Source organism: Nerophis ophidion, linkage group LG29 (assembly GCF_033978795.1).
Source record: "Nerophis ophidion isolate RoL-2023_Sa linkage group LG29, RoL_Noph_v1.0, whole genome shotgun sequence".
NCBI lineage: Eukaryota > Metazoa > Chordata > Actinopteri > Syngnathiformes > Syngnathidae > Nerophis > Nerophis ophidion.
Window position 1 is genome coordinate 14,334,405 of NC_084639.1, and position 26,948 is coordinate 14,361,352.

At 40.4% G+C, this 26,948-nt stretch overlaps 1 protein-coding gene and 1 long non-coding RNA gene across 3 annotated transcripts; both read left to right on the top strand.

Moving 5' to 3' along the window:
* The first annotated feature begins 666 nt into the window (after positions 1–666).
* Positions 667–8,481, top strand: LOC133546244 (uncharacterized). Of its 2 annotated transcripts, XR_009805039.1 has the most exons (6): positions 667–719; positions 1,804–1,898; positions 2,013–2,220; positions 2,307–2,415; positions 3,368–3,527; positions 8,358–8,481. It is a non-coding gene; the product is annotated as an uncharacterized LOC133546244 (long non-coding RNA). The 2 variants fall into 2 exon arrangements; XR_009805040.1 differs by lacking the exons at positions 3,368–3,527; positions 8,358–8,481 and adding an exon at positions 2,942–3,147.
* A 2,028-nt stretch (positions 8,482–10,509) lies between these two features.
* Positions 10,510–25,326, top strand: LOC133546242 (oocyte zinc finger protein XlCOF6.1-like). Its single transcript, XM_061892149.1, has 2 exons — positions 10,510–10,814; positions 22,942–25,326. The coding sequence occupies exons 1-2, from the start codon at positions 10,637–10,639 to the stop codon at positions 24,018–24,020; spliced, it is 1,257 nt and encodes a 418-aa protein (XP_061748133.1). The 5' UTR covers positions 10,510–10,636; the 3' UTR covers positions 24,021–25,326.
* Positions 25,327–26,948: the final 1,622 nt, after the last annotated feature.

Sequence of the window (26,948 nt, forward strand, 5' to 3'; positions counted from 1 at the left end):
TATTATTATTATTCCCTCCGTTTGGTTTATACTTTGTGAAGTTTTGCACTTGTTGTGTTTCTCTTGTGTTTTTTGATTGTTTCATTACATTTGGATGTATTTGTTGGTTTGAATCAGTGGTCCCCAACCACCGGGCCGTGGCCCGATTGGTACCGGGCCGCAGAAGAATTTTTTATTCATTTTTATTTTAAAAAAACGGTTTTTTTTTTATTAAATCAACATGAAAAACACAATATACACTTACAATTATTGCGCCAACCACAAAAACCTCCTTTTTTCATGACAAAAATGTCCCTTTTTAATGACAATGAAAAAAAAAAAAAAAAAAAAAAAAAGGATCCCCCCGGGCCGCGGGACAAATTATTAAGCGTTGACCGGTCCGCAGATACAAAAAGGTTGGGGACCACTGCTTTAAATGATATCCATGACGTAAAACTATGTATTAGGTCAAAGGGGGCAGGAAACTATAAGATTTTTCTTCATCCTGCTCCTTCTCAGGCATTGTGTGAATTTAAAATGGTATAATTGAGGTACAATTGTCTATCGATCAAAGATGCACATCAATGAAGGAGATAAATAAAAATAAAATGAAAGTTCTTCTCATGCTACTGTATGGAACTTGACCCCATCTTCTATTTTGTGTGTTTTGCAGCATCATATATTGCCTGGAGTGCCTGGATTTTTGCCTACAATTGCTCCTGCTGCGTTCGCTGAATCAAGTAAGATACTTACTGGTTTGTTAAAATGTAATGTTGCTTACACATTTTTCTAGCAGCTCTTGGCCTATTCATGGGTCCAAATGAAGAAGTGCCCCCACAATTTAACGTTGCCCTATATCTTATTTAGTTTGTAGCAATGAAACAGACAACACCATCATTTAACATTGTATTTATTTAAATATAATATTAGAAACAATGATCAATGATAATTGGGGATGGCGTGGCGCAGTGGGAGAGTGGCCGTGCGCAACCCGAGGGTCCCTGGTTCAAATCCCACCTAGAACCTAGTACCAATCTCGTCACGTCCGTTGTGTCCTGAGCAAGACACTTCACCCTTGCTCCTGATGGGTGCTGGTTGGCGCCTTGCATGGCAGCTCCCTCCATCAGTGTGTGAATGTGTGTGTGAATGGGTAAATGTGGAAGTAGTGTCAAAGCGCTTTGAGTACCTTGAAGGTAGAAAAGCGCTATACAAGTACAACCCATTTATAAACTTTACTGTATTTTCTTGCCTTTTAGTGCAAACATGAATAGAAAGACTGTGTTGTCTCTTTATCAACCTTAAGACGAAGGACAGGTGTAGACGTTCAAAAAAGGCTGGCCAAGAAATGACGTTTCTGTTGTCCGAACTTGCAGTATGCAAATTAATAATTTTTTTTAAAATAACGTCGTAGTTGCTTCTCTTTCTGCTTGGAATAACCTATTCTGTCTATGTTCGGGCAAGGTCTCTTGTAAGAGAGAGACCTGATACATCATCATCAATAATAATAATATTCTGTTCGGCTCTACAGCTAATTTGAAACTCATGTTCATTTTAACATATTCAATTTTAGACAACTACAAAGACACATTAAAAATAATGCAACAATATGGAAAGGGCTGCAACACCTCAGACCTGCAATCTGAGGCAGAGAATGAGGAGCTGCCAGAAAAAAGGAACCGGTGTGTTCTGTCTTGTTTTTGTCATGTTTCTACAGTAATAGGAATGTTATTTCTGGTAGCATTCAAAATAGACCAAAGATGCTTGTACTCTATGTATATTTGGCAATTTTGGTATTGCAATAATCCTAATGATATGGTTACTCAGCAGCCATCGTCTCGGGGACTCTGATGATAGCGAAGAAGACCCGGGAAATGGTGACCTCGCATCTCTGGGGTTGGCAAGCCAATTGCATTGGCAGAGTAAGGAATAATCTCTTAATATCTAAAAAACGAAACCAACACATTAATATTAAAGATATGGTTAACATTCTTAGTGCTAAATATATTCCCCTCTCCTTGTATCCCTTCTCCCAGCTCCACCGTCTCGCCGAGTGCCAGCAAGAGTCAACTCAACTCCTCAACTGGAATTTTACAGACTGATCTCCGAAATATCTCAGCATCCAGTAACCATGGTAAACAGATCCTAATACCAATTTATCTCCCTTAGCACCTCACCATGGGGAAGGACGTATTCATATGCCTTCACCAGCACCTGCATTAAACATGCAGAGAGTTACACAAGGTAGGGACTGATCTCTGAAATATTAGTGAATAGGCCTCTTGTGTATTTTGACTCTCTCACAATGCCCACCTCACTGGGAACGGCAGTCCTCCCTCGACTCCCTCAACATGTGGCAGACAGATGAGCCTGGATCCCGCCTGGCTTACAGGCCAACATGGCGAGGAGGAAAAATGGCCGACAACATTTCCTGCTCTGGTGAGGAATAACTGACAAATACCGGATGGTCATTCTGTGCCACAGATTTTGGAAAAAAATCAAATTCACAACCATCACATATTGTCTTCAAATTTTGTCAATAACTTTTGTCATTAACTAACACTATGTCCTGGGTATGACGTTAAACTACATCCACGCATGAGATGGGAGGTTGTGTGTGGGGATAGTGAGTCCCAACTAACGTCTATAAAATGCACACAAAGAACCGTTTGCACCTTCTCTTGTGACTGGCGGGCGGTCAGCGCCATAAAGCTGAGCGGGCACCTGGGTAAATGGGGCGCGGACAGCAAACAGGACAGACTAAGTTCAACAGCCCAGTGAGGCAATTAGTCTAGGAGAAGGATCTCTGATATAAAATACCCCTTCTAACCCGCACCAAGCCAGCATGGAAGGTGTAGGCCAATAACCAGCATGAAAAGTACGCCAAATGGCAGAAACAGGCTGAGGCTTTCGTCCAGCAGTGGACTGACAACGGCTGATGATGAACACTGCTGTTTGTCAACAGCGGCTGAGGTCCAGATCCTTAGCCTGCTGGAAACTATTAAACACACCCAAGACCAGCTGATGGTGAAGGTCAACTTCTTAACCAGCAGGTTGACCAGTACCCTGGGGCCAGAAGTGGAAATGCCGGCCAATATCCAGTTTCCACTGGAACAGTTGGAGGCATTTGAGGCACTTCTGACAACCCTGACAGCCCTGACAACCAGGTCTGTCCTGAACCGCCTTTTCCCAGTGGTAAGATTATATCAGTGAGCCACAATCTGCCTGGTTTGACGTCGTGTGTAAAATTAGCATAGGTCCATGAGCCAAGAGAATAGGTTCTGTTTTTTTACATTTCAGGACGCTTTCAACAGGAACAAAAACATTTTAAATGCAACTCAAGCCTAAAAATGTTTACCTGTTTGTTTAAAGAGATGTCTATGCCTTTTAGATTTCTTCTTTGGCCACCATTGGAGGCCAGGATGTGAAACGGGTGACCGGGAACATTCTGGGCAGGATCTTCACAGATGAGGTTTCACATCAAATTAATTGGAAGGGTGTCAACAACAAAAAGGCCTTTAGCAGGATGGCAACAAAGACCTTGCTTTTCAGTAAGTATATCATTCAAAGTAATATTACATACGTTCTAAGTCAATAGTGGGGGCAGCCTTAAAGGGGAACATTATCACCAAACCTATGCAAGCGTCAATATATACCTTGATGTTGCAGAAAAAAGACCATGTATTTTTTTAACCGATTTCCGAACTCTAAATGGGTGAATTTTGGCAAATTAAACGCCTTTCTGTTTATCTGTCTTTTAGCGATGACGTCAGAACGTGACGTCACCGAGGTAATACACCCGCCATATTCATTTTCACATTACAAACACCGGGTCTCAGCTCTGTTATTTTCCTTTTTTTCGACTATTTTTTGGAACCTTGGAGACATCATGCCTCGTCAGTGTGTTGTCGGATGGTGTAACAAAACTAACAGGGAGGGATTCAAGTTGCACCACTGGCAAAAAATCATTGAATGTACCAAAGTGTCTTCACATTTGAACGGCGATGCTAAGACAGACATGGCACAGAGATGTATGGATAACCTGCAGATGCATTTGCAACGATTAAGTCAACGAAATCACAAAGGTGAGTTTTGTTGATGTTGTTGACTTATGTGCTAATCAGACATATTTGGTCACGGCATGACTGCCAGGTAATCGATGCTAACATGCTACACTAATCAATGCTAACATGCTATTTACGCTAGCTGTATGTACATTTGAAACTAAATACCCACATTTAATGCGAAACAAACACTTACTAATCGACGGATTTAAATTGCTCCAGTGTCACAAGATGCGAAAGTCCTGATCGTTTGGTCTGCACATTTTACCGGCGATGCTAATAGGGCAGCCATGCTATGGGCCACTTCATTAGGTACACCCACGCTATGGCCGAATAGCGTCAATAGCTACTCGCTCAATAGCTTCAATTTCTTCTTCAATTTCGTTTTCGCTATCTGCCTCCATACTCCGACCATCTGTTTCAATACATGCGTAATCTGTTGAATCGTTTAAGCCGCTGAAATCCGAGTCTGAATCCGAGCTAATGTCGCTATATCTTGCTGCGGTAACTGCCATGTTGTTTGTATTGGCAGCCCTGTATGACGTCACAGGGAAATGGATAGTGGTTTCGAAGATAGCGAAAATAAGGCACTTTAAAGCTTTATTTAGGGATATTCCGGGACTGGTAAAATTTTGAAAAAGACTTCAAAAAATACAACAAGCCACTGGGAACTGATTTTTATTGTTTTTAACCCTTTTGAAATGGTGATAATGTTCCCCTTTAAAAATGGTACCAACCCTCATACCTGTAGCTGCTCCCAAACTCATTCTCTTGGTCAGATTAACGTAACGCTACAACTGATGTTTGTCAACTTCCTTTATTGCGTTTCTTCGCATGTTCAACACCGTAAAAAAAAAACTGAAATAAAGTAATACAAAATCACAAGAGGTAGCGAAAACATTCCTGTTAACTATCTGAATAATAATAACACAAATCCTACCTTTCTGACAACATGCACTTTGCTGTGAGACTCCCTCCTTTTGATTCCTTTTGTGGCTGTCACTGTAAACGGCGTTGACAATGGCTGCGATTCTCTCCGCCTCTAATTGAGTAGTTAATTGGACTTGTTCACGTTGCCTCGTGCGCTGCAGCTGGCTACCTAACGTGATACGTTCGGAGTTGAAAAATCGTGGCCGACGTCACGTGACCCATAACATCGCGGGAGCAAGTTTTCAGGCGGCGTTCCTTGTCTATGGTTCCTTTGTAGTGTGAGACAGGGCGGTCTGCGACTGCAACCGGCTCGCCGACGCCCCTTCACAGCGGAATGGTTCCTATTGGTTATAAGTTCAGTGACGTGTGCTCCGGTCCGCACTCGGCTATTTATATGATGTGAGGTCTTGTTAATAGGCCTACACCAGGGGTGGGCATTACGTCGATCGCAATCGACTGGTCGATCTCGGAGGGTGTGTCAGTCGATCTCAAGCCAGGCATTAAAAAATAGACATAAAAATGAGCAATCATCAATCATACCAAGACTTCACTTTCGTCAGTTGTTTGACATTCTCGGCACCCGAGGATCTTGTGAGAGGACGCTGGCTGCTGCAAGCTCATATTTAAGAAAAAAATCACTAACAGGGCGGACGCAGAGAAACATTTTATTTCTAGAGACTCCGTACCTACTGTCAAAACTCTAAAGACCGACTGCACAGTTCCTGTCTTCACCATAAAAGACCTGTTTCATCCTGCCTGTGCTAACAAAATTAGAGTCTCAGAAAGCTAGCGTGCACAAGCTAGCAAGCTACGGAGTTTGATGCCAATGTATTTCTCCCCCGCCCTCAGCGACCGCTTTCTCACTTGCTTGCCCACCCGCACAGTCACTGACGTCACTCACCTGCTGCCAGACATTAAAGGGCCACACACATATGCTACTCTCATAACAAAGTGTTTAAAAACGAGTATGCAAGTTGGACAAATGAGATGCCAAATCCAACCACTTTCATGTGGTATTGGACAGAAAGGAGGACTTTTTTTTTTCCTCCATTTGAAAATGCGGACGTTATCAGCACCACTGTCTGATTCCAATCAATGCAAGTCATCGGAATCAAATACACCAACTTATATTCTTGTCTTCATGAAAGAAATACAAGCATGTTAAACATACTTGTATTATCATTAAACACCATTAACTTGTTAACAAAAATGTCTCTTTCATAAATAAATAAATATAAATTATAAATAGGAATGAGGTAGATCTCCTCGACTTGGTCAATTGAAAAGTAGCTCGCCTGCAGAAAAAGTGTGAGCGCCCCTGGCCTACACCAATACAAACATAGAATGATAGTACAAATATAATAAGAAAACAATGTCAACTTCCCAGACTTATCCACATACACGAGGAACCAAATAACGATATTGTTTGACCATTTTGGATGTCTTGCACAGCTATACCCAGATCACAAATTCAGTTTACGCACCTCTTATTTTAACCACCTCCTGTAACTTTAAGTCATGTTTCTTTTTCAAATGTAATCTCCTCAATACCTATCTCATATTTAGTATTGTGTAAGTGTAATGGTCCCGAGTGGTAAAAATATTAAAATATAATACAGTTGTTGCTTAAAACCAAAAATTGTCAATATAAGTATTAAGAACCCAATGTAGTGAGAGCAGGTGTTCAAAATAAGGAAGGATGATTAACTGGTTCACAATTTATTAAAATACAATTAAAAACACCAGTCACGTTGTTGACACTAAAATACCAAATATGAATAATGTAATGGGCGAGGTTACAGTCACAACAGGCGTTTGTGTACGTATACTGGCTCCGCCCACCTGCAAGCAAAATAAAAGCGAGGCAGGCCACGGGGATAAAATCAACTAAAACCACGGAGGTGTTATCCGGGCTGACGTCACACTTACACGCAAGGCCTGCCTTTGCTGTAGTTCCGTGTCAACGTCTTGGGTACGCCCACTCTCCTCGCCAGTCTACGGTCACTCGCTGGACCCACGTGGCCGTAGCCGTCCCGCTCCGCCTCCTGGTCGCTCCCGGGGTCGCCGCAGGTCCCTGGGTCCAAATCTCCCCCCTGTCCACGGAACCACACAGCCAGCGTAGGACGCACAAGCCCGCAAGCCCACAGCCAAAGGCGGTTGGGTGTCCCCACAGACCCACAACAGTACGGCACTTACTTGGGCGGCAGAGTTTCCTCTGCCCCTGCCTGTTCTGGACGTCTAGGGTTTCGTTCTGGAAGCCTGCGGGGTCTACTGCGTGGTCCGTGGGTTCCTTCCCAGCCTGCGTGCGTCTACTCAGTCGCTCTCGGCCAAGCCGCAGATTCTTCCCCGTTCCGACAAGAACCTGCCGAACCCTGCCATCCCCTCTCCTCCTGGCAAAGTCTGCCGTTTTTCCTCTGTCGACCCTGCTCCAAAGTCTTTCTTCCCTTTTTAAAAGTGCAGTCCTAATGCTCCACAGGTGCGTCCAATTTCCCGTGCCGTTGGATTGGGCACTTTGGTTGTAAGGGGCAACCAGATAAAAGGGGCAATGTCTTAAAATACCAGCAAAGTCCACAAGGAGTAAAAACATGCAATTAAAAAAAGACAATCAAATTCTAAAATGTAAAAACATGCAATTCAAAATACAATCATGTCCTAAAATATAAAAACATGCAATTTAAGATCCACAGCAATAAAACACTTGGGGCAGTATAGCTCGGTTGGTACAGCGGCCGTGCCAGCAACTTGAGGGTTGCAGGTTCAACCCTCGCTTCTGCCATCCTAGTCACTGCTGTTGTGTCCTTGGGCAAGACACTTTACCCACCTGCTCCCAGTGCCACCCACACTGGTTTAAAAATGTAACTTAGATATTGGGTTTCACTATGTAAAGCGCTTTGAGTCACTAGAGAAAAGCGCTATATAAATATAATTCCATCCATCCATCCATTGTCTACCGCTTATTCCCTTTTGGGGTCGCGGGGGGCGCTGGCGCCTATCTCAGCTACAATCGGGCGGAAGGCGGGGTACACCCTGGACAAGTCGCCATCTCATCACAGGGCCAACACATATAGACAGACAACATTCACACTCACATTCACACACTAGGGCCAATTTAGTGTTGCCAATCAACCTATCCCCAGGTGCATGTCTTTGGAAGTGGGAGGAAGCCGGAGTACCCGGAGGGAATCCACGCATTCACGGGGAGAACATGCAAACTCCACACAGAAAGATCCTGAGCCATACAATTCACTTCACTAAAACTTGCGTGGCAATGAAATAACAACCAAAAAAAAAATCCCCTACTTGTGTCCAATCACATAAGCATACTTGGCTTTGGATGCTACATACCATAAACAAACGAATTTGTCTTGTAATTTTGTTTGATTACAGGTGCTGTAAGAAAAAATCTGTCGACAAAGTCAGCCACAGACGCTGAGGTCACCAAACACGCAATCAGTTAATTCAACCTGGCGGCGGATCGGGCAGCGAGGAGACGAGTCCCGCCTCCACCTCCACAGACAGGGGAATAGAAATATGTATCAATAAAAAACCTTTTATTGAACTTGTCATGCCCTGCCTTCGACTGCCGCCCAGCTCACATTGCACCCGACCTCTATGGCCCCTGCTATGGGTGGTGAGCCCATTGGAGTGGTGACCCACGTTGCCTCTTCGGGCTGTGCCCGGCCGGGCCCCATGGGAACAGGCCCGGCCACCAGGCGCTTGCCATCGTGCCCCACCTGCGGGCCTGGCTCCAGAGGGGGGGCCCCGGTGACCCGTGTCCGGGCGAGGGAAATCTGGGTCCATGTTTTGTCTTCTTCATAAAGCCATCTCCGGGTTGGGGAGGAGACCCTGCCCCAAGTGGAGGAGTTCAAGTATCCAGGAGTCGTGAGATCGACAGGCGGATCGGTGCGGCGTCTTCAGTAATGCGGACGTTGTACCGATCCGTTGTGGTGAAGAAGGAGCTGAGCCGGAAGGCAAAGCTCTCAATATACCGGTCGATCTACGTTCCCATCCACACCTATGGTCATGAGCTTTGGGTCATGACCGAAAGGATAAGATCACGGGTACAAGCGGCCGAAATGAGTTTCCTCCGCCGTGTGGCGGGTCTCTCCCTTGGAGATAGGGTGAGAAGCTCCGCCATCTGGGAGGAACTCAAAGTAAAGCCGCTGCTCCTCCACACCGAGAGGAGCCAGATGAGGTGGTTCGGGCATCTGGTCAGGATGCCACCCGAACGCCTCCCTAGGGAGGTGTTTAGGGCACGTCCAACCGGTAGGAGGCCACGGGGAAGACCCAGGACACGTTGGGAAGACTATGTCTCCCGGCTGGCCTGGGAACGCCTCGGGATCCCCCGGGAAGAGCTGGACGAAGTGGCTGGGGAGAGCGAAGTCTGGGTTTCCCTGCTTAGGCTGCTGCCCCCGCGACCCGACCTCGGATAAGCGGAAGAAGAGGGATGGATGAACTTGTCATTCACCAGTTATTAATTTTCTGATATGTTATCTGTGCATGGAGCAGCATTACTTTTAAAGTGTAGCCTAATAGATTAAATATTTATATGTACTATATTTACTGTTTATATATATATATATTTATATATTATATATTTACTTTATAGAGTGAATTGACCATTTTCTGTTTCTGCCTATTGACAATATTGTTAGTTTACAAGGCAACGCATGTTTATAAAAATGCATTTCTTTAGCTTATAAGCTTAGGCCTATATTGCTGTAGTAGGGCCTAGTGATATATCACTAGGATGAAATAGGAAACTAACACCATAGTGTTAGTTTCCTATTGTATCCTACAACAAGAACAGAAGGGATTTTGAAAATAAGCTAAACGGGTCCAAAATGGACCCGGGCCGGATGAGCCAGTGTTGTTATGAGTCCGTTGCTGGTCCGCAGCGGATGTACGTGCGGCATGTGCAGGTCCCAAGAGCACCCGCCGTGGAGGTAGGGTTTTTATCATGGATGCGGAGCGGATCCAGCTCGGAGCCACGGCGGGTCCATGACCCGCCTCCGTGGCGGATCAGTTCCTGAGGACAGGTGGACCCCGATACAGGGCCGTTTCGCGGGTCCGTTCCGGAAAGCGCGATACCTGTGTTTTTGCTGTGTGGGTTAGCTTATGGTAGTGCAGGATAAAAATATATGTACCTTATATTCATGTTATGAGTTAAGATAGCTAGCATTTAACGCTTTAGTAGTAGCCTATAGTGATTTGCGTACCAAGCTGCCAACGAGCAAATGGCGTAGAGGTTTTGCAAGCTAGGGATTAGCGAGGTACATGCTAGCTAGCGATTACTGCACTAGATGTAGCCTAGGGATTAGCAGCCCTAGCTACTAGCTAGCAATTAATGTATCAGTAGCAGGTAACAAATAGCATGCTAGTTGTTAGCCACGATTAGTTTGCTCGTTGTCACCAAGGCTATTGTTGTGTTTTTTTCAAGTTTTTTTTTTTGTGCACTGGGGATTGGATCGCAATCTACTGTCTGACCTACACTCCGGAACTAAAGGTGGCGGTAATGCACCGTTGAGACGGCAGTTGTTATCCGCACGCATGCGCAAACGGATCACGGCGCATAGTTCTCCATCTGTTCGGGCGGTGACACGAAGTTAGCATCCAACATTTAGCATTGCTAAAGTTTGTCAGTGTGCTCGCTACAAGACATCAACATGTTGAAAGAGTTGGTAAAAGAGCGACTAATGGCGGCAGCCGATGAAATATTCGCGCTGTTTGAAAGCACGATAACGTCGTACGAGGAGGAACTTTCTCGAACGAGAGAGGAGAAGGAGCAACATCGACAACAACTGGAAGCTGTTCGACAAACTCAAGTTGTGTTACACGTTGAAGGTATTTTTTTACACTTTTATTATCCTCATCTTTTGTACGATGTTTTGTCGCTAATATACGGAACAGGTGAAACAACTTGGAAAAAGTTTTACATTTAGTCGATCTTGAGTCCCAAAGAGATTGTAATGCTCATCAGGCGTGACGATAGATTACATGGACCTCGAGCATGGAGCGCTACTGCGTACTGGCGCTGACGAGACGCGGGGCCGCCATCTTGGAGTGGTGATCCGCTCCACACAGAGCAATTCATTTGACAGGAGCAATGAACTGCTAGCGCATTTAAAGGCCTACTGAAGTGAGATGTTCCTATTTAAACGGGGATAGCAGGTTCATTCTATGTGTCATATTTGATCATTTCGCAATATTGCCATATTTTTGCTGAAAGGATTTAGTAGATAACATCCACAGTAAAGTTCACAACTTTCGGTGCTAAGAGAAAAGCCCTGCCTCTACCGGAAGTCGCAGACGATGACGTCACATGTTGATGGTTCCTCACATATTCACATTGATTTTAATGGGAGCCGCCAACAAAAAGTGCTATCCGGACCGAGAAAACGACAATGTCCCCATTAATTTGAGCGAAGATGAAAGATTTGTGTTTGAGGATATTGATAGCGACGGACTAGGAAAAAAAAAAAAATATTAAAACAAATAAGTTTAAAAAAAAAACGCGATTGCATTGGGACGGATTCTGATGTTTTTAGAGACATTTACTAGGATAATTCTGGGAAATCCCTTATCTTTCTATTGTGTTGCTAGTGTTTTAGTGAGTTAAATAGTACTTGGTAGTCCGAAGGGTGTCTCCACGGGTGTCTTGACGCGCAGTGTCTCAGGGGAGTCGACGGCAGCTATGGGCGGCACAAACTCAGCTTTTCTCCGGTGAGAACTGACTTTTTAACCACAATTTTCTCACCGAAACCTGCTGGTTGACATTTGGTTGGGATCCATCTTGGCTTGACCGCGCTCTGATCCATAGGAAAGTTTCACCTCCAGGAATTTAAACAAGGAATCACTGTGTGTTTGTGTAGCTAAAGGCTAAAGCTTCCCAACTCCATCGTTCTACTGTGGCTTCTCCAGTATTAATTGAACAAATTGCAAAAGGTTCAGCAACACAGATCTCCTAAATACTGTGTAATTATGCTGTTAAAGCAGACGACTTTTAGCTGTGTGTGTGTGTGTGTGTGTGTGTGTGTGTGTGTGTGTGTGCGTGTGTGCAGCGCTCATATTTCCTTAAAACCTGTGACGTCTTGCGTACACGTTATCATTACACAACGTTTTCAAGACGAAACTCCCGGGAAATTCAAAATTGTAATTTAGTAAACTAAAAACGCCGTATTGGCATGTGTTGCGATGTTAATATTTCATCATTGATGTATAAACTATCAGACTGCGTGGTCGGTAGTAGTGGGTTTCAGTAGGCCTTTAACTGTCAGCGCATTTAATTTAAGGCTGCAGCTAACGATTATTTTTCCATATTTTTTCGATTAATCCTATAGATTAATTGTTAATTATTATTCTGCTATAGTATAAGCACTTCAAAAGTAAAAGTATTGCTTATTTTGCTTTAAAATGTGCAAAAATAAAGATAAACATCCAATACCAAAAAGTGCAAAACGAAATATTCTGTAACAACAGTGTAAACATTTCAACAAAAGTAAAAGTATTGCTTGTTTGCTAAAATGTGCAAAAACAAAGATAAACATCCAATACACAAAAGTGCAAAACGAAATATTCTGTAACAACAGTGTAAACATTTCAACAAAAGTAAAAATATTGCTTATTTTGCTTTAAAATGTGCAAAAATAAAGATAAACATATTCTGGAGCACTGTAAATATTAAGTATTGTTTTTAAAATGTGCAAAATAAACATCCAGTCCAATACAGTACACAATAACCAATTCTACTCATTCCAGTGAGTGACTAACAGTTGTAATGAAGAAAGGTTATTATTTTACATGCTCTGGAGCAGGGGTCACCAACGCGGTGCCCGCGGGCACCAGGTAGCCCGTAAGGACCAGATGAGTAGCCCGCTGGTCTGTTCTAAAAATAGCTCAAATAGCAGCACTTACCAGGACCTGCCTCTATTTTTTAAATTTTATTTATTTACTAGCAAGCTGGTCTTGCTTTGCTCAACATTTTTAATTCTAAGAGAGACAAAACTGAAATAGAAGTTGAAAATCCATGAAAATATTTTAAAGACTTGGTCTTCACTTGTTTTATTAAATTCATTTATTTTTTTTTACTTTGCTTCCTATAACCTTCAGAAAAACAATTTTAGAGAAAAAATACAACCTTAAAAATGATTTTAGGATTTTTAAACACATATATACCTTTTTACCTTTTAAATTCCTTCCTCTTCTTTCCTGACAATTTAAATCAATGTTCAAGTATTTTTTTTTTTTATTGTAAAGAATTATAAATACATTTTAATTTAATTATTAATTTTAGCTTCTGTTTTTTCAACAAAGTATATTTGTGAAATATTTCTTCAACCTTATGATTAAAAATCAAAAAAAATATTATGGCAAATCTACAAAATCTGTAGAATCAAATTTAAATCTTATTTCAAAGTGGATTTTAACCTATTTAAAACATGTCATCAAAATTCTAAAATTAATCTTAATCAGGAAAATGTACTAATGATCCATAAATTCTTTTTTTAATTTTTTTCAAAAAGATTCGAATTAGCTTGTTTTTCTCTTAATTTTTTTCGGTTTAATTTTGAATTTTAAAGAGTCGAAATTAAAGATAAACTATGTTTCAAAATTGTATTTTAATTTTTTTCGTGTTTTCTCCTCTTTTAAACCTTTGAATTAACTGTCTTTTTCATCATTTATTCTCTACAAAAAAAACTTCTGTAAAAGGAAAAAAAAATGTACGACGGAATGACAGACAGAAATACCAATTTTTATATATATATGTATATATATATATATATATATATATATATATATATATATATATATTTATTTATTTATTTATTTATTAAAGGTAAATTGAACAAATTGGCTATTTCTGGTAATTTATTTAAGTGTGTATCAAACTGGTAGCCCTTCGCATTAATCAGTACCCAAGAAGTAGCTCTTGGTTTCAAAAAGGTTGGTGACCCCTGCTCTGGGGTGAGGCTGGTTCTTTTCTTGTTTACAATATTCCCAGCAGCTGAAAATAGGCGCTCAGAAGGGGTCGATGTGGCTGGAACTGAGAGGTAAGACCGAGCCAGCATTGCCAGATTTGGAAACCTTGCCTGATTTTCTTTCTACCATTTTATGGGTTTTCACCCTTGGAAAAGGGGGATTCTCCGAAATAAGACACTAACTTGTTTCTGACCATTTCAGCATCATTACTGTCATTGTTGTCTTCCTCATTCTTGCTGAGTTCATCTGAATCTGAGCCAAGAAGTGTGTCTAGTAACTACACACATTATCTTGTTAAATTGGTATAATAATACAATAATAATAGTAATATTAAAGTGAAAGTTAATTATTCGTTTGTACATAGTATATGTAACTGTTAATGTTGTAAAAGGTATTTGCACAACTAATTAACATTATCGTTAAAGAGGAGCGCGTCTTTGTAAACACTGAACAGGCTCGCAAAACGCGCCTCTCAGAGCGAAACGGTGCTTTAGTTTATGGCTTTACAATGTAGATACAAATGACACATTCATGTTTTTATGTAATGATGACAACGTATACTCACGCGGACCATTGACTAGTTGATGGTGATGGCAAGAACGCTGTCTGGTGTTTTCTTTTCAAATGTTCGTTCATAGCCATTGTGTTGCTATGATAGGCCATTTTCGCTCGACACAACTTTTGACAATTCCTGGCGTGCTTTTTTCCCATCGCTCGCATTGTCTGCTTTGCGCTCCGCCATGACGGTAGTGTGACGTAAATATGTGACGCGTCGACGTATTTACGTCATCGATGACGTCGACGCGTCGTTTCAGCCTTAATTTAATTCAATTTACCTAATTAATTACCACTGATTTTCACGCGTTTTTTTGTCATATGTGTAGCTATGATAAAGGACACATGTTTTGGCGTGTTTTCTTAGTCATAATTTGCTTAACAGTAATAGAATATTCTTATATGCTATAAGTCAGTGGTTCTCAAATGGGGGTACGCGTACCCCTGGGGGTACTTGAAGGTATTCCAAGGGGTACGGGAGATTTTTTTTTAATATTCTAATATAACCAACAATTCAAAAATCATTTATAAATATATTTATTTAATACTTCAACAAAATATGACTAAGTTCATAAACTGTGAAAAGAAATGCAAAAATGCAATATTCAGTGTTGACAGCTAGATTTTTTGTGGACATGTTCCATAAATATTGACGTTAAAGATTTCTTTTTTTGTGAAGAAATGTTTGGAATTAAGTTCAGGAATCCAGATGGATCTCTATTACAACCCCCAATCCCGAATGTCCCTTTGGGTCAGAGGACCCTATTGTATTTCTAAGGATTTGTCTCTGTGCGATATAGAAAATTACTGTATCGTGATGTTCGAGTATACGCTCTCACGCAGTTGTACGTCGCACGTGCAACGTCGCACGTGCAACGTCACATGCCCTCCCCGAGCAGAGAGGTAGCAGCATGGGTAACGTTAGCTGTGTTGCTAGCGAAGCTGTGTGAGTGGTAATACGAGAGAAAGAAGTTGCAAATCTGGTAACAAAATGAAGGGGGAATTAATTCCCAAGAAAAACAGCAGGGTGTCCCTCGTCTGGCGCTGGTTTGGCGTCAAGCGAGAAGATGTCGAATAGACTACTTTAATTTGTCAAGTGTGGGGCACAAGTGTTGCTACCAGAAGTAGCATTACTGCTAATATGTAGCATCATTTGAAAAGTCACCCGCTAATAACTGTTTAATAAATACAGTTTTGGTCAATTGACTGAGTTGTGATTCCCTTCTCTGCATGAAAGTTTAAAATGAGTATATGTTAATGTAATATGAAGAAGAATGTTTTAATGTAGACACATAGAATCGTCATACTGCTGTGATTATATGTATCAAGTGTTCATTCAAGGCTAAGGCAAAATATCGAGATATATATCGTGGCCTAAAAATATCGAGATATTAAAAAATGCCATATCGCCCCCCCTAATATATATATATATATATATATATATATATATATATATATATATATTCAGTGTGTGAATGTGTGTGTGAATGGGTAAATGTGGAAGTAGTGTCAAAGCGCTTTGAGTACCTTGAAGGTAGAAAAGCGCTATACAAGTACAACCCATTTATTTATTTATATATATATAAAACAAAGTGCAATGCCTTAGGCTCACACAAGTTCAGTAAATAATTTAAATTTGGAACACAGCATCATCGTTTTCACAACTTTTTGGTTGTTTAAGGTAGAGTGTTTCAATGTAAAGTTGTGATTCTTTTCTAAAGGCACAAAAAACAGGTTGGGTATTAAGAAACCTACATTTATGAATATAAAACTTAGCCAATTCCACGTCTACGGGTCTACATATGTCTCAGAAGCCTATTACGTCACATAGATGGTCGGAAGAGGAACTTTAGCTTTCTTTAAAGATGTGACAGGATCACTAACGACTCCTTCCAACGCACCACTTATTGACACCTGCTACTAATAGTTACATTAAAAATGAAACCAGGCAGTATCAGGGCTGGGTGATATGGCCTTTTTTAATATCTCGATATTTTTGGCCATATCGCAATACACGATTAATATCTCGATATTTTGCCCTAACCTTGAATGAACACTTGATACATATAATCACAGCAGTATGATGATTCTATGTGTCTACATTAAAACATTCTTCTTCATACTGCATTAATATATGCTCATTTTAAACTTTCATGCAGAGAGGGAAATCTCAACTAAGTCAATTTAGCAAAACTATTTATTAAACAGTTATTAAGCCGTGGCACAAATATTCATGTCATTTCCAAAACAGGAAGTGCACTTTTTTTTTACAGAAGGCCACTACAATAGTTTAAAACAAAGAAAGGGCACTTTTGTGCATGATGTCACACAAGATATTTCAATAACTGTTAAAAAAAAAAAAAGTTGCATCCATCCATCCATTTTCCTACCGCTTATTCCCTTATGGGTCGCGGGAGGCGCTGGTGCTTATTTCAGCTACAATCGGGCGGAAGGCAGTATACACCCTGGACGAGTCGTCACTTCATCACAGATAGACAGACAACATTCACACTCTACGGCCAATTTGGTGTTGCCAATCAACCTATCCCCAGGTGCATTTCTTTAGAAGTGGGAGGAAGCCGGAGTACCCGGAGGGAACCTACTTGCATAATAGGAAATCAAATAGTGTATGTGCTTCACTATGTGGTAGGTTCCTGCGGACGTTTTCTCCTTCTGTTGTTGACTATTTTTTTCATACGCTGTTTATCTGGAAATAGTTGCTTCGGCATTTTGTTGGTGTGGCACCGAACAGAGATGCCGTTTCAAGCACTCTTCATTCTCTAGGTAGGGAACCTATGGCTCTAGAGCCAGATGTGGCTCTTTTGATGACTGCATCTGGATCTCAGATAAATCTTAGCTGGCTTTGCTTAACATAATAAGTAATGAATAATTCCACTGATAATCACAGTGTTAAAAATAACGTTCAAAAGATAAGATATTCTCATGCATTTTAATCCAACCATCCATTTTCTATCGCACCTGTTCAAGAAGTCGCATTAATGGTGAGAAGTATTATATTTATTATTGGTTAGCTTTAGAATAAGTGAATTATATTGTGAAGTGAATTATATTTATATAGCGCTTTTTCTCTAGTGACTCAAAGCGCTTTACATAGTGAAACCCAATATCTAAGTTACATTTAAACCAGTGTGGGTGGCACTGGGAGCAGGTGGGTAAAGTGTCTTGCTCAAGGACACAACGGCAGTGACTAGGATGGCGGAAGCGGGGATTGAACCTGGAACCCTCAAGTTGCTGGCACGGCCACTCTACCATCCGAGATGTACCACCCCAATAACAACGTTATTAAAAAGAGTAAGAGACTTATTATTCTCTAAAAATGTTGGTCTTACTTAAAAATGCACGCATTTAATTGTATTCAGTGTTAAAAAATATTATATGGCTCTCACGGAAATACATTTTAAAATATTTGGCTTTCATGGCTCTCTCGGCCCAAAGTGTTCCCGACCCCTGCTCTAGTGGGTGACTTTTCAAATGGTGCTACATTAGTGATGGTGTTACTTTTTGTAGCAACGCTTTTGCCGCATAATTGTTCAACATCTTCCCGCTTGTAGCCAAACCACCGCCACTCGATAGACCCCGTGCTGTTTTTCTTGGGAATTAATTTTTCCTTCATTTGTTACCAGATTCACACCGTCTCTATCTCTAATTACCACCCGCACCGTTAGCATCACAGTTAATGTTACCATGTCGCGACCTCTCTGCGCAGCGGAAGCGTGTGACGTTGCACACGTGGTGCGCTGGTTTTTAGTGTCTGTGAGAAGGAGAGACAAGAAAGAGTGGGAAACGCATGCGGTGTAATAGTTGCAGCTAAAAGCAACTGTGAGAGAACCTATAATCCAATATCACGATATAGTAATTTTCTATATCGCACAAAGGCAAACCCACGATATATCGATATATCGCCCAGCCCTAGGTACTATAGTTATGAATTGTGCAACCATTACTACCGTTAAGGCGTGCAATCTATTTTGCACAATCTATGCTGATCATCAACACACCCACAATATTTGGAGGACAAATGCAAATGTACAAAACCCAAAACAAGTGTAGTTGGCACGTTGTGTAATTCGTAAATAAAAAGAGAATACAATGATTTGGAAATCATTTTCAACTTATAATCAATTGAATAGACTGCTGAGACAAGATATTTTATGTTCGAACTGAGAAACCTAATTATTTTTTTGCAAATAATCAGTAACTTAGAAAAGAAAGGCAGCAACGCATTGCAAAATAGTTGTCACAGGGGCATTGTTACCACTGTGTTACATGGCCTTTCCTTTTAACAACACACAGTAAACGTTTGGGAACTGAGGAGAACAAGTTTTGAAGCTTTTCAGGTGGAATTCTTTCCCATTCTTGCTTGGTGTACAGTTTAAGTTGTTCAACAGTCCGAGGTCACCCTTATGGTATTTTACGCTTCATAACATACCGCACATTTTCAATGGGAGAGAAGTCTGGACTACAGGCAGTCCAGTCTTGTACCCCGCACTCTTTTACTATGAAGCCACACTGCTGTAACACGTGGCAGGGTTTCCCACACATTCACTTATTTGTGGCGGCCTGCCACAAAAGAATTACGGCCGCCACAAATAAAAAAAATATATAAATAAAAAATAACAAATTATTTTTTTCCCCTGGCTTTTGACTCGCTCGACTGCTCATAAAAGCAATGGGACTCTGTCTGTAAATGGAGCTTGTAGTTACATATTATACAAATATGTAAATATTATATAAATATGTATATAAATATGTACATAAAGTGTTGTAATTATGTTACAACTCCGCATTCTTCTTGGTCATCGCCGCCTGATCCCCGGTGTAGAGGATGAAGAGCAAAGGTTAGAGCACACAGCTCTGAGGGGAGCCGGTTCAGGTGTGTTGGAGGTCAGAGAAAATGTTCTTGACCAGAACTCTCTGTGACCCGTTGGTCAAAATGTCCAATGACCACAGGATTAGCCGGTGGTCCAGATGAAAGAGGGCTGAGAGTTTGTCGGCCGGGATGTGGGGCTCAGGAGTCTGGCTGAGGTGTTGGAATGCTCCAGGTGTTTTTGGTCAGCGTCTGTCATTGCAATAAGGGAATTGGAGCAGAGTCGGTTTCTCTAGTGATGTGTTGTTTTAGGATTCTCTCCATAGTCTTCATCACAAGAGCGTTAGGGGGCCACAAGCTTGAGGTCATTTAGAGACTCGACCGGGCTTTTCTTGGGGATGGGAAGTCAGTGATGTGTTCAGTGGCTACAGCTGCATCAGCTCTGAGGTGTATTGTATGTAAACCAAGAAGAGAAAGAGTCGAGGAAACTCTCTGGCGCCGCCCTAGTGGCTCCCTGGACCTCTTTCAGAGATGTATGAAAATGGAAAAAATATATTTTTTTGTTTTAATACATTTTCTGTTGGAGAACAAACATGACACAAACCTTCCTAATTGTTAGAAATCCCACTGTTTATGTTATACATGCCTCACTGATGAGAGTATTTGGCAAGCACTGTTTTGTTCTACTAATTTCGTCGATCCTTGAACTCATCGTTGAGTTGAGTTTGAGTTTATATCGAACATGCAAGCATACAACATGATACATCACAATTTCCAAGTTTCTCTTTTCAACATGTTCGAAAAGGAGGAGGAAGAAGCAGAGCTTTTTTAATCTTACCCCTTTTCTTTTACATAACAGTTGCTAAAGCTTTTGTTCACTTCCTGTTGTCAATGTATTCACAATATACTCCATATCACAATAAAAATAAATAAATCAAATAATAATTGGTTAAGTAAGTCATATTTCATATGATGAGATAAGGAAGATTATTTTGAGAATGAAAGAAGGGATGGATGAAATAAATTCAGAATGTTTATCACGGTTCTTCTTTGTACTTTGTAAACACTTTAAGTTTGAAGAGTTACTTGAAGTGGATGATATTAGTACATTGTTTGATTGCTTTGCTTAATCCATTCCATGATTTAATTCCACATATTGAAGGTCTTAAGTGTTGTACGTGCATGCAAATGTTTTAAATAACATTTTTCTCTAAGATTATATTACTCCTCTTTTTTTGAGAAGAATTGTTGTATAATCTTGGGTAGCAGGTTATAGTTTACTTTGTGTATACTTTTAGCTGTTTTCAAATTCACTATGACGTGGAATTTCAGTATTTTTGATTCAATAAATAAAGGATTTGTATGTTCTCTATATCCAACATTATGTATTATTCTAACTGATCTTTTTTTACACCATTAGTAAATGAAGTGTACTTTTGTAGTTATTTCCCCATATTTCTACACAGTAACTCAGATACGGTAACACTAGCGAGCAGTAGAGAATATGAAGTGATTTATGGTCTAGAACATGTTTTGCTTTTCGTGTTTCTTGCTACTTTATGTTGTATACTTTTTAAATGAGATTTCCAGTTGAATTTATCATCAATCATACCTAGAAATTTGGTTTCATTTACTCTTTCAATTTAAATTCCGTCTATTTGTATTTGTGTTTGACTTCTCTACTTTTAGCAAATAGCATTATTTTAGTTTTACTGAGATTCAACGATAGTCTGTTTCTGTCAAACCATCTTTTTAACATGTTAATTTCTTCTGTTATTATTTGTATTATCTTCTGTGTGTTCTCTCCTGAACAAAACGCTGTTGTATCATCCGCAAATAATACTAACTTTAAATCTTTCGTAACTTTACAGATGTCATTTATATGGAGATTGAAAAATTTAGGTCCTAGTATTGATCCCTGAGGTACACCACAGTATTTTGTTTTCATATACAACTTTCTCCGATGGTGCCACAAAAATACATGTTTTTGCCACTCCTTCTTTGTCTCATTTTGTCCACCAAACTTTTTATGCTGTGCGTGAATGCACAAATTTGAGCTTTGTTGATGTTATTGATTTACTGTAGTGCTTATCAGAAATATTTGGTCAATCCAAACTAATCGACATCCTATTTAGGCTAGCTGTATGTACCTATTGCATCATTATGCCTCGTCTGTGGGTATATCTGAGCTCAATTCCCTTTACTTATGTCCTGTGTGTATTTAATTTATATTTGCATGTCTCATGACACATTATCTTTATGTAATACTGGCTGCATTTCTCATAGTTGTTTGTGTCCCAGGTTGTTCCAGATCACAGTAAACATTACGCAGCTTGCAAAGATTGTAATAAATCCATTAGAAGAAGACAGTCTGCTGTTTCCTTTAACTTGGACACACACATCTATACCTTTGGCCATTCTGAGCCAGTCATTTCCAGAAGTTATCTCATCCTGTGAGAAGCCTCCATTTTACTAATGATTTCCAATGTTGCAAAAATGTGTCGAACAAATATTCAAACAAAGATTTTCGTCAGCCTTTGATAGTAGGCTAATATAGATAATAAAGATACTTACATCTTGTGTTGCCTTCATTATAACACTTATATAAGACTATTAACGTCATTTTGATAGTAGGCTAATATAGCTAATATAGACAACATCATGTGTTGCCTTCATTACAACACTTATGTAAGACTTTTAAAGTGATTTTGATAGTAGGCTAATATAGACACTTACATCATGTGTTGCCTTCATTACAACACTTATGTAAGACTTTTAAAGTAATTTTGATAGTAGGCTAATATAACTAATATAGACACTTATGTCATGTGTTGCCTTCATTATAAGACGTTTTAGGTCATTTTGATAGTAGGCTAATATAGACACATAATGTGTTGCCTTCATTATAATACTAATATAAGACTTTTAAAGTCATTTTGATAGTAGGCTAATATAGACACTTACATCATGTGTTGTCTTCATTATAACACTTATATAAGACTTTTAAAGTCATTTTGATAGTAGGCTAATATAGACACATCATGTGTTGCCTTCATTATAAGACTTTTAAAGTCATTTTGATAGTAGGCTAATATAGCTAATATAGACACTTACATCATGTGTTGCCTTCATTACAACACTTATGTAAGACTTTTAAAGTAATTTTGATAGTAGGCTAATATAGCTAATATAGACACTTACATAATGTGTTGCCTTCATTACAACACTTATGTAAGACTTTTAAAGTAATTTTGATAGTAGGCTAATATAGCTGATATAGACACTTACATCATGTGTTGCCTTCATTATAAAACTGATAGAAGACTTTTCATTTTTTGCGGCTCCAGACAGATTTTTTTTGTATTTTTGGTCCAATATGGCGCTTTCAAAGTTTTGGGTTGCCGACCCCCGCACTAGGGAGATGGAGAAAGCGGAGGGGAGACAGCCAGAAGCTCGATGTCCGGATTGCGTGTGTTTACATATAGACACATACAGCCATGTTTTTCCGTGGGCTCACTGTCAATCAAGTCTTAAACATGGACTAAGGCCATATCATCGTCATACTTATTACATGTCCGAGCTAAGATGTTTTGTTCATGTGTCCTACAGAAGTGCAGCAGCTCATTGGTCAAGAAGAACGTCCCCCAGCGCCACAAGAGGAAAGCTCTAATTTGAAGCAGGAGGAGCCACAGCCCCCCGATCCTGAAGAGGAAGGGGAGGGAGATTTGATCAGTCAGTCAGGAGAAGAGTGTCTTCTAGGGCCGCAGGAGGCCGATCTCACTACGTTGCCTCTGACTGGTGACTCTGTGAAGTCTGAAGACCATGAAGACAAACCACAAGTTGACAACTTCTTACTTTCTCTATCAGATAGTGACGACGTAACATCACACTCTGCCGATGATAAAGACGAGGACTACACCCAAGAACCTTTGAGCAGCGATACAGACTGTGAGGATGGTATGAGGACTCGGACTAATAAAAGGAAATCTGCAAGACGCAAGAGAACACGCGCAGGAGGAAAATCTTACTTCTGTTCAGTTTGCGTCAAAACATTTTCTAAAAAGTCCACATTAACTGTACACATGAGAACACACACAGGAGAAAAATCTTACAGTTGCTCTGTTTGTGGTGCTAAATTTTCTGTTAAGTCCACATTGACCGCACACATGAGAACACACACAGGAGAAAAACCTTTCAAGTGCTCAGTTTGCAGCGATAAATTTTCTGTAAAGTCCACATTGACTTCACACATGAGAACGCACACGGGAGAAAAACCTTTCATTTGCTCAGTTTGCTGCAAAAAGTTTTCTCATAGACCCGCGTTAACCGCACACATGAGGTCGCACACAGGCGAAAAACCTTTCACTTGCTCAGTTTGCGGCGGTACATTTTCTCGGAAGCACACGTTGACTGCACACATGAGAACGCACACCGGGGAAAGACCTTTCGTTTGCTCAGTTTGCTGCAGTAGTTTTTCTCATAAGCCAACGTTGACTTTACACATGAGAACACACACAGGAGAAAAGCCTTTTATCTGTTCAGTTTGTGGCGACACATTTTCCAGAAGGGACAAACTGAAATTACACATTAGAACACACACAGGAGAAAAACCTCATACTTGCTTAATTTGTGGCGATACATTTTCCAGGAAAGACCACCTGAAAACACACATGAGAAAACACAAATGATGACAACTTTTTAGTTGGGCAGTTTTGTGATCAAGGTTACTATGCAAAGTTGACAGCACACATTCCTGTCTAGTTTGTGCTACACGATTGTCAAGTTGTGGGCTTGGAAAGTCTCGTGTGAGAATTAGTAATCTTAGTAGTAGTTTATTTCTGACATGTTTCCGTCACTTAGATAGTGATGATTTGTTGTATGTATAATACCAGGTTCCCTAATGAGTTCCAGGTTAGAGTGCCACTGAGAACAGCAGCTACTAGGGCTGCGAATCTTTGGGTGTCCCACGATTCGATTTAAAACCGATTCTTGGGGTCACGATTCGAATAAAAAAAAAAAAACTTTTTTCAATTCAACACGATACTCAATTTAAAAAGGTTTTTTTTACTGATTTTAAAGGATTCTCTATTCATTCAATACATAGGATTTCAGCAGGATCTACCCCAGTCTGCTGACATGCAAGTAGAGTAGTAGATTTTTTTAAAAAGTTTTTATAATTGTAAAGGACAATGTTTTATCAACTGATTGCAATAATGTTAATTTGTTTTAACTGTTAAACGAACCAAAAATATGAGTTATTTTGTCTTTGTGTAAACATTGGACACAGTGTGTTGTCAAGCTTATGAGATGCGATGCAAGTGTAAGCCACTATTGTTCTTTTTTTAAAACTTTTATAAATGTCTAATGATAATGTCAATAAGGGATTTTTTATCACTGCTATGTTGAAATTATAACTAATGATTATAATCATTTTTGTTTCACTACTTTTGGTTTGTTCTGTGTCGTGTTTGTGTCTTCTCTCAATTGCTCTGTTTATTTCAGTTCTGAGTGTTGCTGGGTCAGGTTTGGTTTTGGAATTGGATTGCATTTTTATGGTATTGCTGTGTATTGTTTTGTTGGATTGATATAAAATAAAATTAAAATTAAAATCGATTTTTTTTAAACATGAGAATAGATTCTGAATCGCACAACGTGAGAATCGCGATTCAAATTCAAATCGATTTTTTTCCCACACCCCTAGCTACTACATTATTTTATATCGACTCTGAAGCAAATAGGAAGTGTTGACTAATAAGCTCAGACAGTTGATTGTTTGAGGACAACATGGATAGAGTTTTCCCTCACATTAAGAGTGTCTGGTAAATTATCTGTCTTTATGACGACACCAACCTATACTTCATTCTTTATTCGCAGAACATTTATCATGTTATCTTACTCACTCATTCCTTCTTTCCCTTCTGGAACACTCTGTTATTTCTGCCTGCCACTGATGTGTTTGTGTGAAGTCTGATACATTAAACATTATGCAACATGTGCTTTGTTGTTTTATTAGTTTTGTTGCTGGTCGACTAGTTAAAAATATGAATACAAAATGCCTTTAATACAGTGACATTGATTTTTCTACATACGCTATATTGACAAAAAGTTTGTGGCCACCTGCCTTGACTCACATATAATAACTATAATAATAACGGATTAGATGTATATAGCGCTTTTTTTAGACACTCAAAGTGCTTCACAGAGAAGTGAGAGCCCATCATTCATTAACAAATGGTGGTGGTAAGCTACTTTCGTAGCCACAGATGCCCTAGGGTAGACTGACGGGAGCGTGGCTGCCAGTTTGCGCCTACGGACCCTCCGACCACCGCCTATCATTCATCATTTATTCACCAGTATGAGCGGCATATGCACACATGAACTTGAAGTGCCATCCCATTACTAACCCATAGTTCAATATGATGTTGTTCCGCCTTTTGAAGCTATTACAGCTTCAACTCTTCTGGGAAGGCTGTCCACAAGGTTGCGGAATGTGTTAATAGGAATTTTCCACCATTCTTCCAAAAGTGCATTGGTGAGGTCACACACTGATTTTGGTCGAGAACGTTCTAATTCATCCCAAAAGTGTTCTCTTGGTTTGAGGTCAGGACTCTGTGCAGGCCAGTCAAGGTCATCCACACCAAACTCTGTCATCCATGTCTTTATGGACCTTGCTTTGTGCACTGGTGCACAGTCATATTGGAAGAGAAAGGGGCCCGCTCCAAATTGTTCCCACAGGGTTGGGAGCATAGAAATGTCCAAAATGTTTTGGTATCCTGGAGCATTCAAAGTTCCTTTCACTGGAACTAAGGGGCCAAGCCCAACTCCTGAAAAACAAACCCACACCATAATTCCTCCTCCACCTAATTTCACACTCTGCACAATGCAGTCCGAAATGTACCGTTCTCCTGGCTACCTCCAAACCCAGACTAGTCCATCAGATTGCCAGATGTAAAAGCGTGATTCTTCACTCCAGAGAAGGCGTCTCCACTGCTCTAGATTCCAGTGGCGACGTGCTTTACACCACTGCATCCCACGCTTTACATTGGACTTGTGGATGTATGGCTTAGATGCAGCTGCTCGGCCATGGAAACCCATTCCATGAAGCTCTCTGTGTACTGTACGTGGGCTAATTGGAAGGTCACATGAAGTTTGGAGCTCTGTAGCAACTAACTGTGCAGAAAGTCAGCGACCTTGTTGCACTATGCGCTTCAACATCTGCTGACCCCTCTCTGTCAGTTTACATGGCCTACCACTTGGTGGCTGGGTTGCTGTTGTTCCCAAACTCTTCACTCTTCTTATAATAAAGCTAAGAGTTGACTTTGGAACATTTAGGAGCGGGGAAATTTTACGATTGGATTTGTTGCACAGGTGGCATCCTATGACAGTTCCACGCTGGACATCACCGAGAGCGGCCCATTCTTTCACAAACGTTTGTAGAAACAGTCTCCATGCCTAAGTGCTCCAATTTTTACACCTGTGATTAGGACATATGATTCTCATCATTTGGATGGGTGGCCAAATAGTTTTGGCAATATAATGTTAGTCTAAATCAGGGGTCACCAACCTTTTTGAAACCAAGAGCTACTTCTTGGGTACTGATTAATGAGAAGGGCTAC

What these genes read in the sequence shown, in the direction of transcription:
- LOC133546242 (XM_061892149.1), top strand. Translation starts at nt 10,637, where the DNA reads ATGTTGAAAGAGTTGGTAAAAGAGCGACTAATGGCGGCAGCCGATGAA. An exon ending in AGTTGTGTTACACGTTGAAG is followed by an intron (nt 10,815 to 22,941) that starts GTATTTTTTTAC and finishes TGTGTCCTACAG; the next exon opens with AAGTGCAGCAGCTCATTGGT.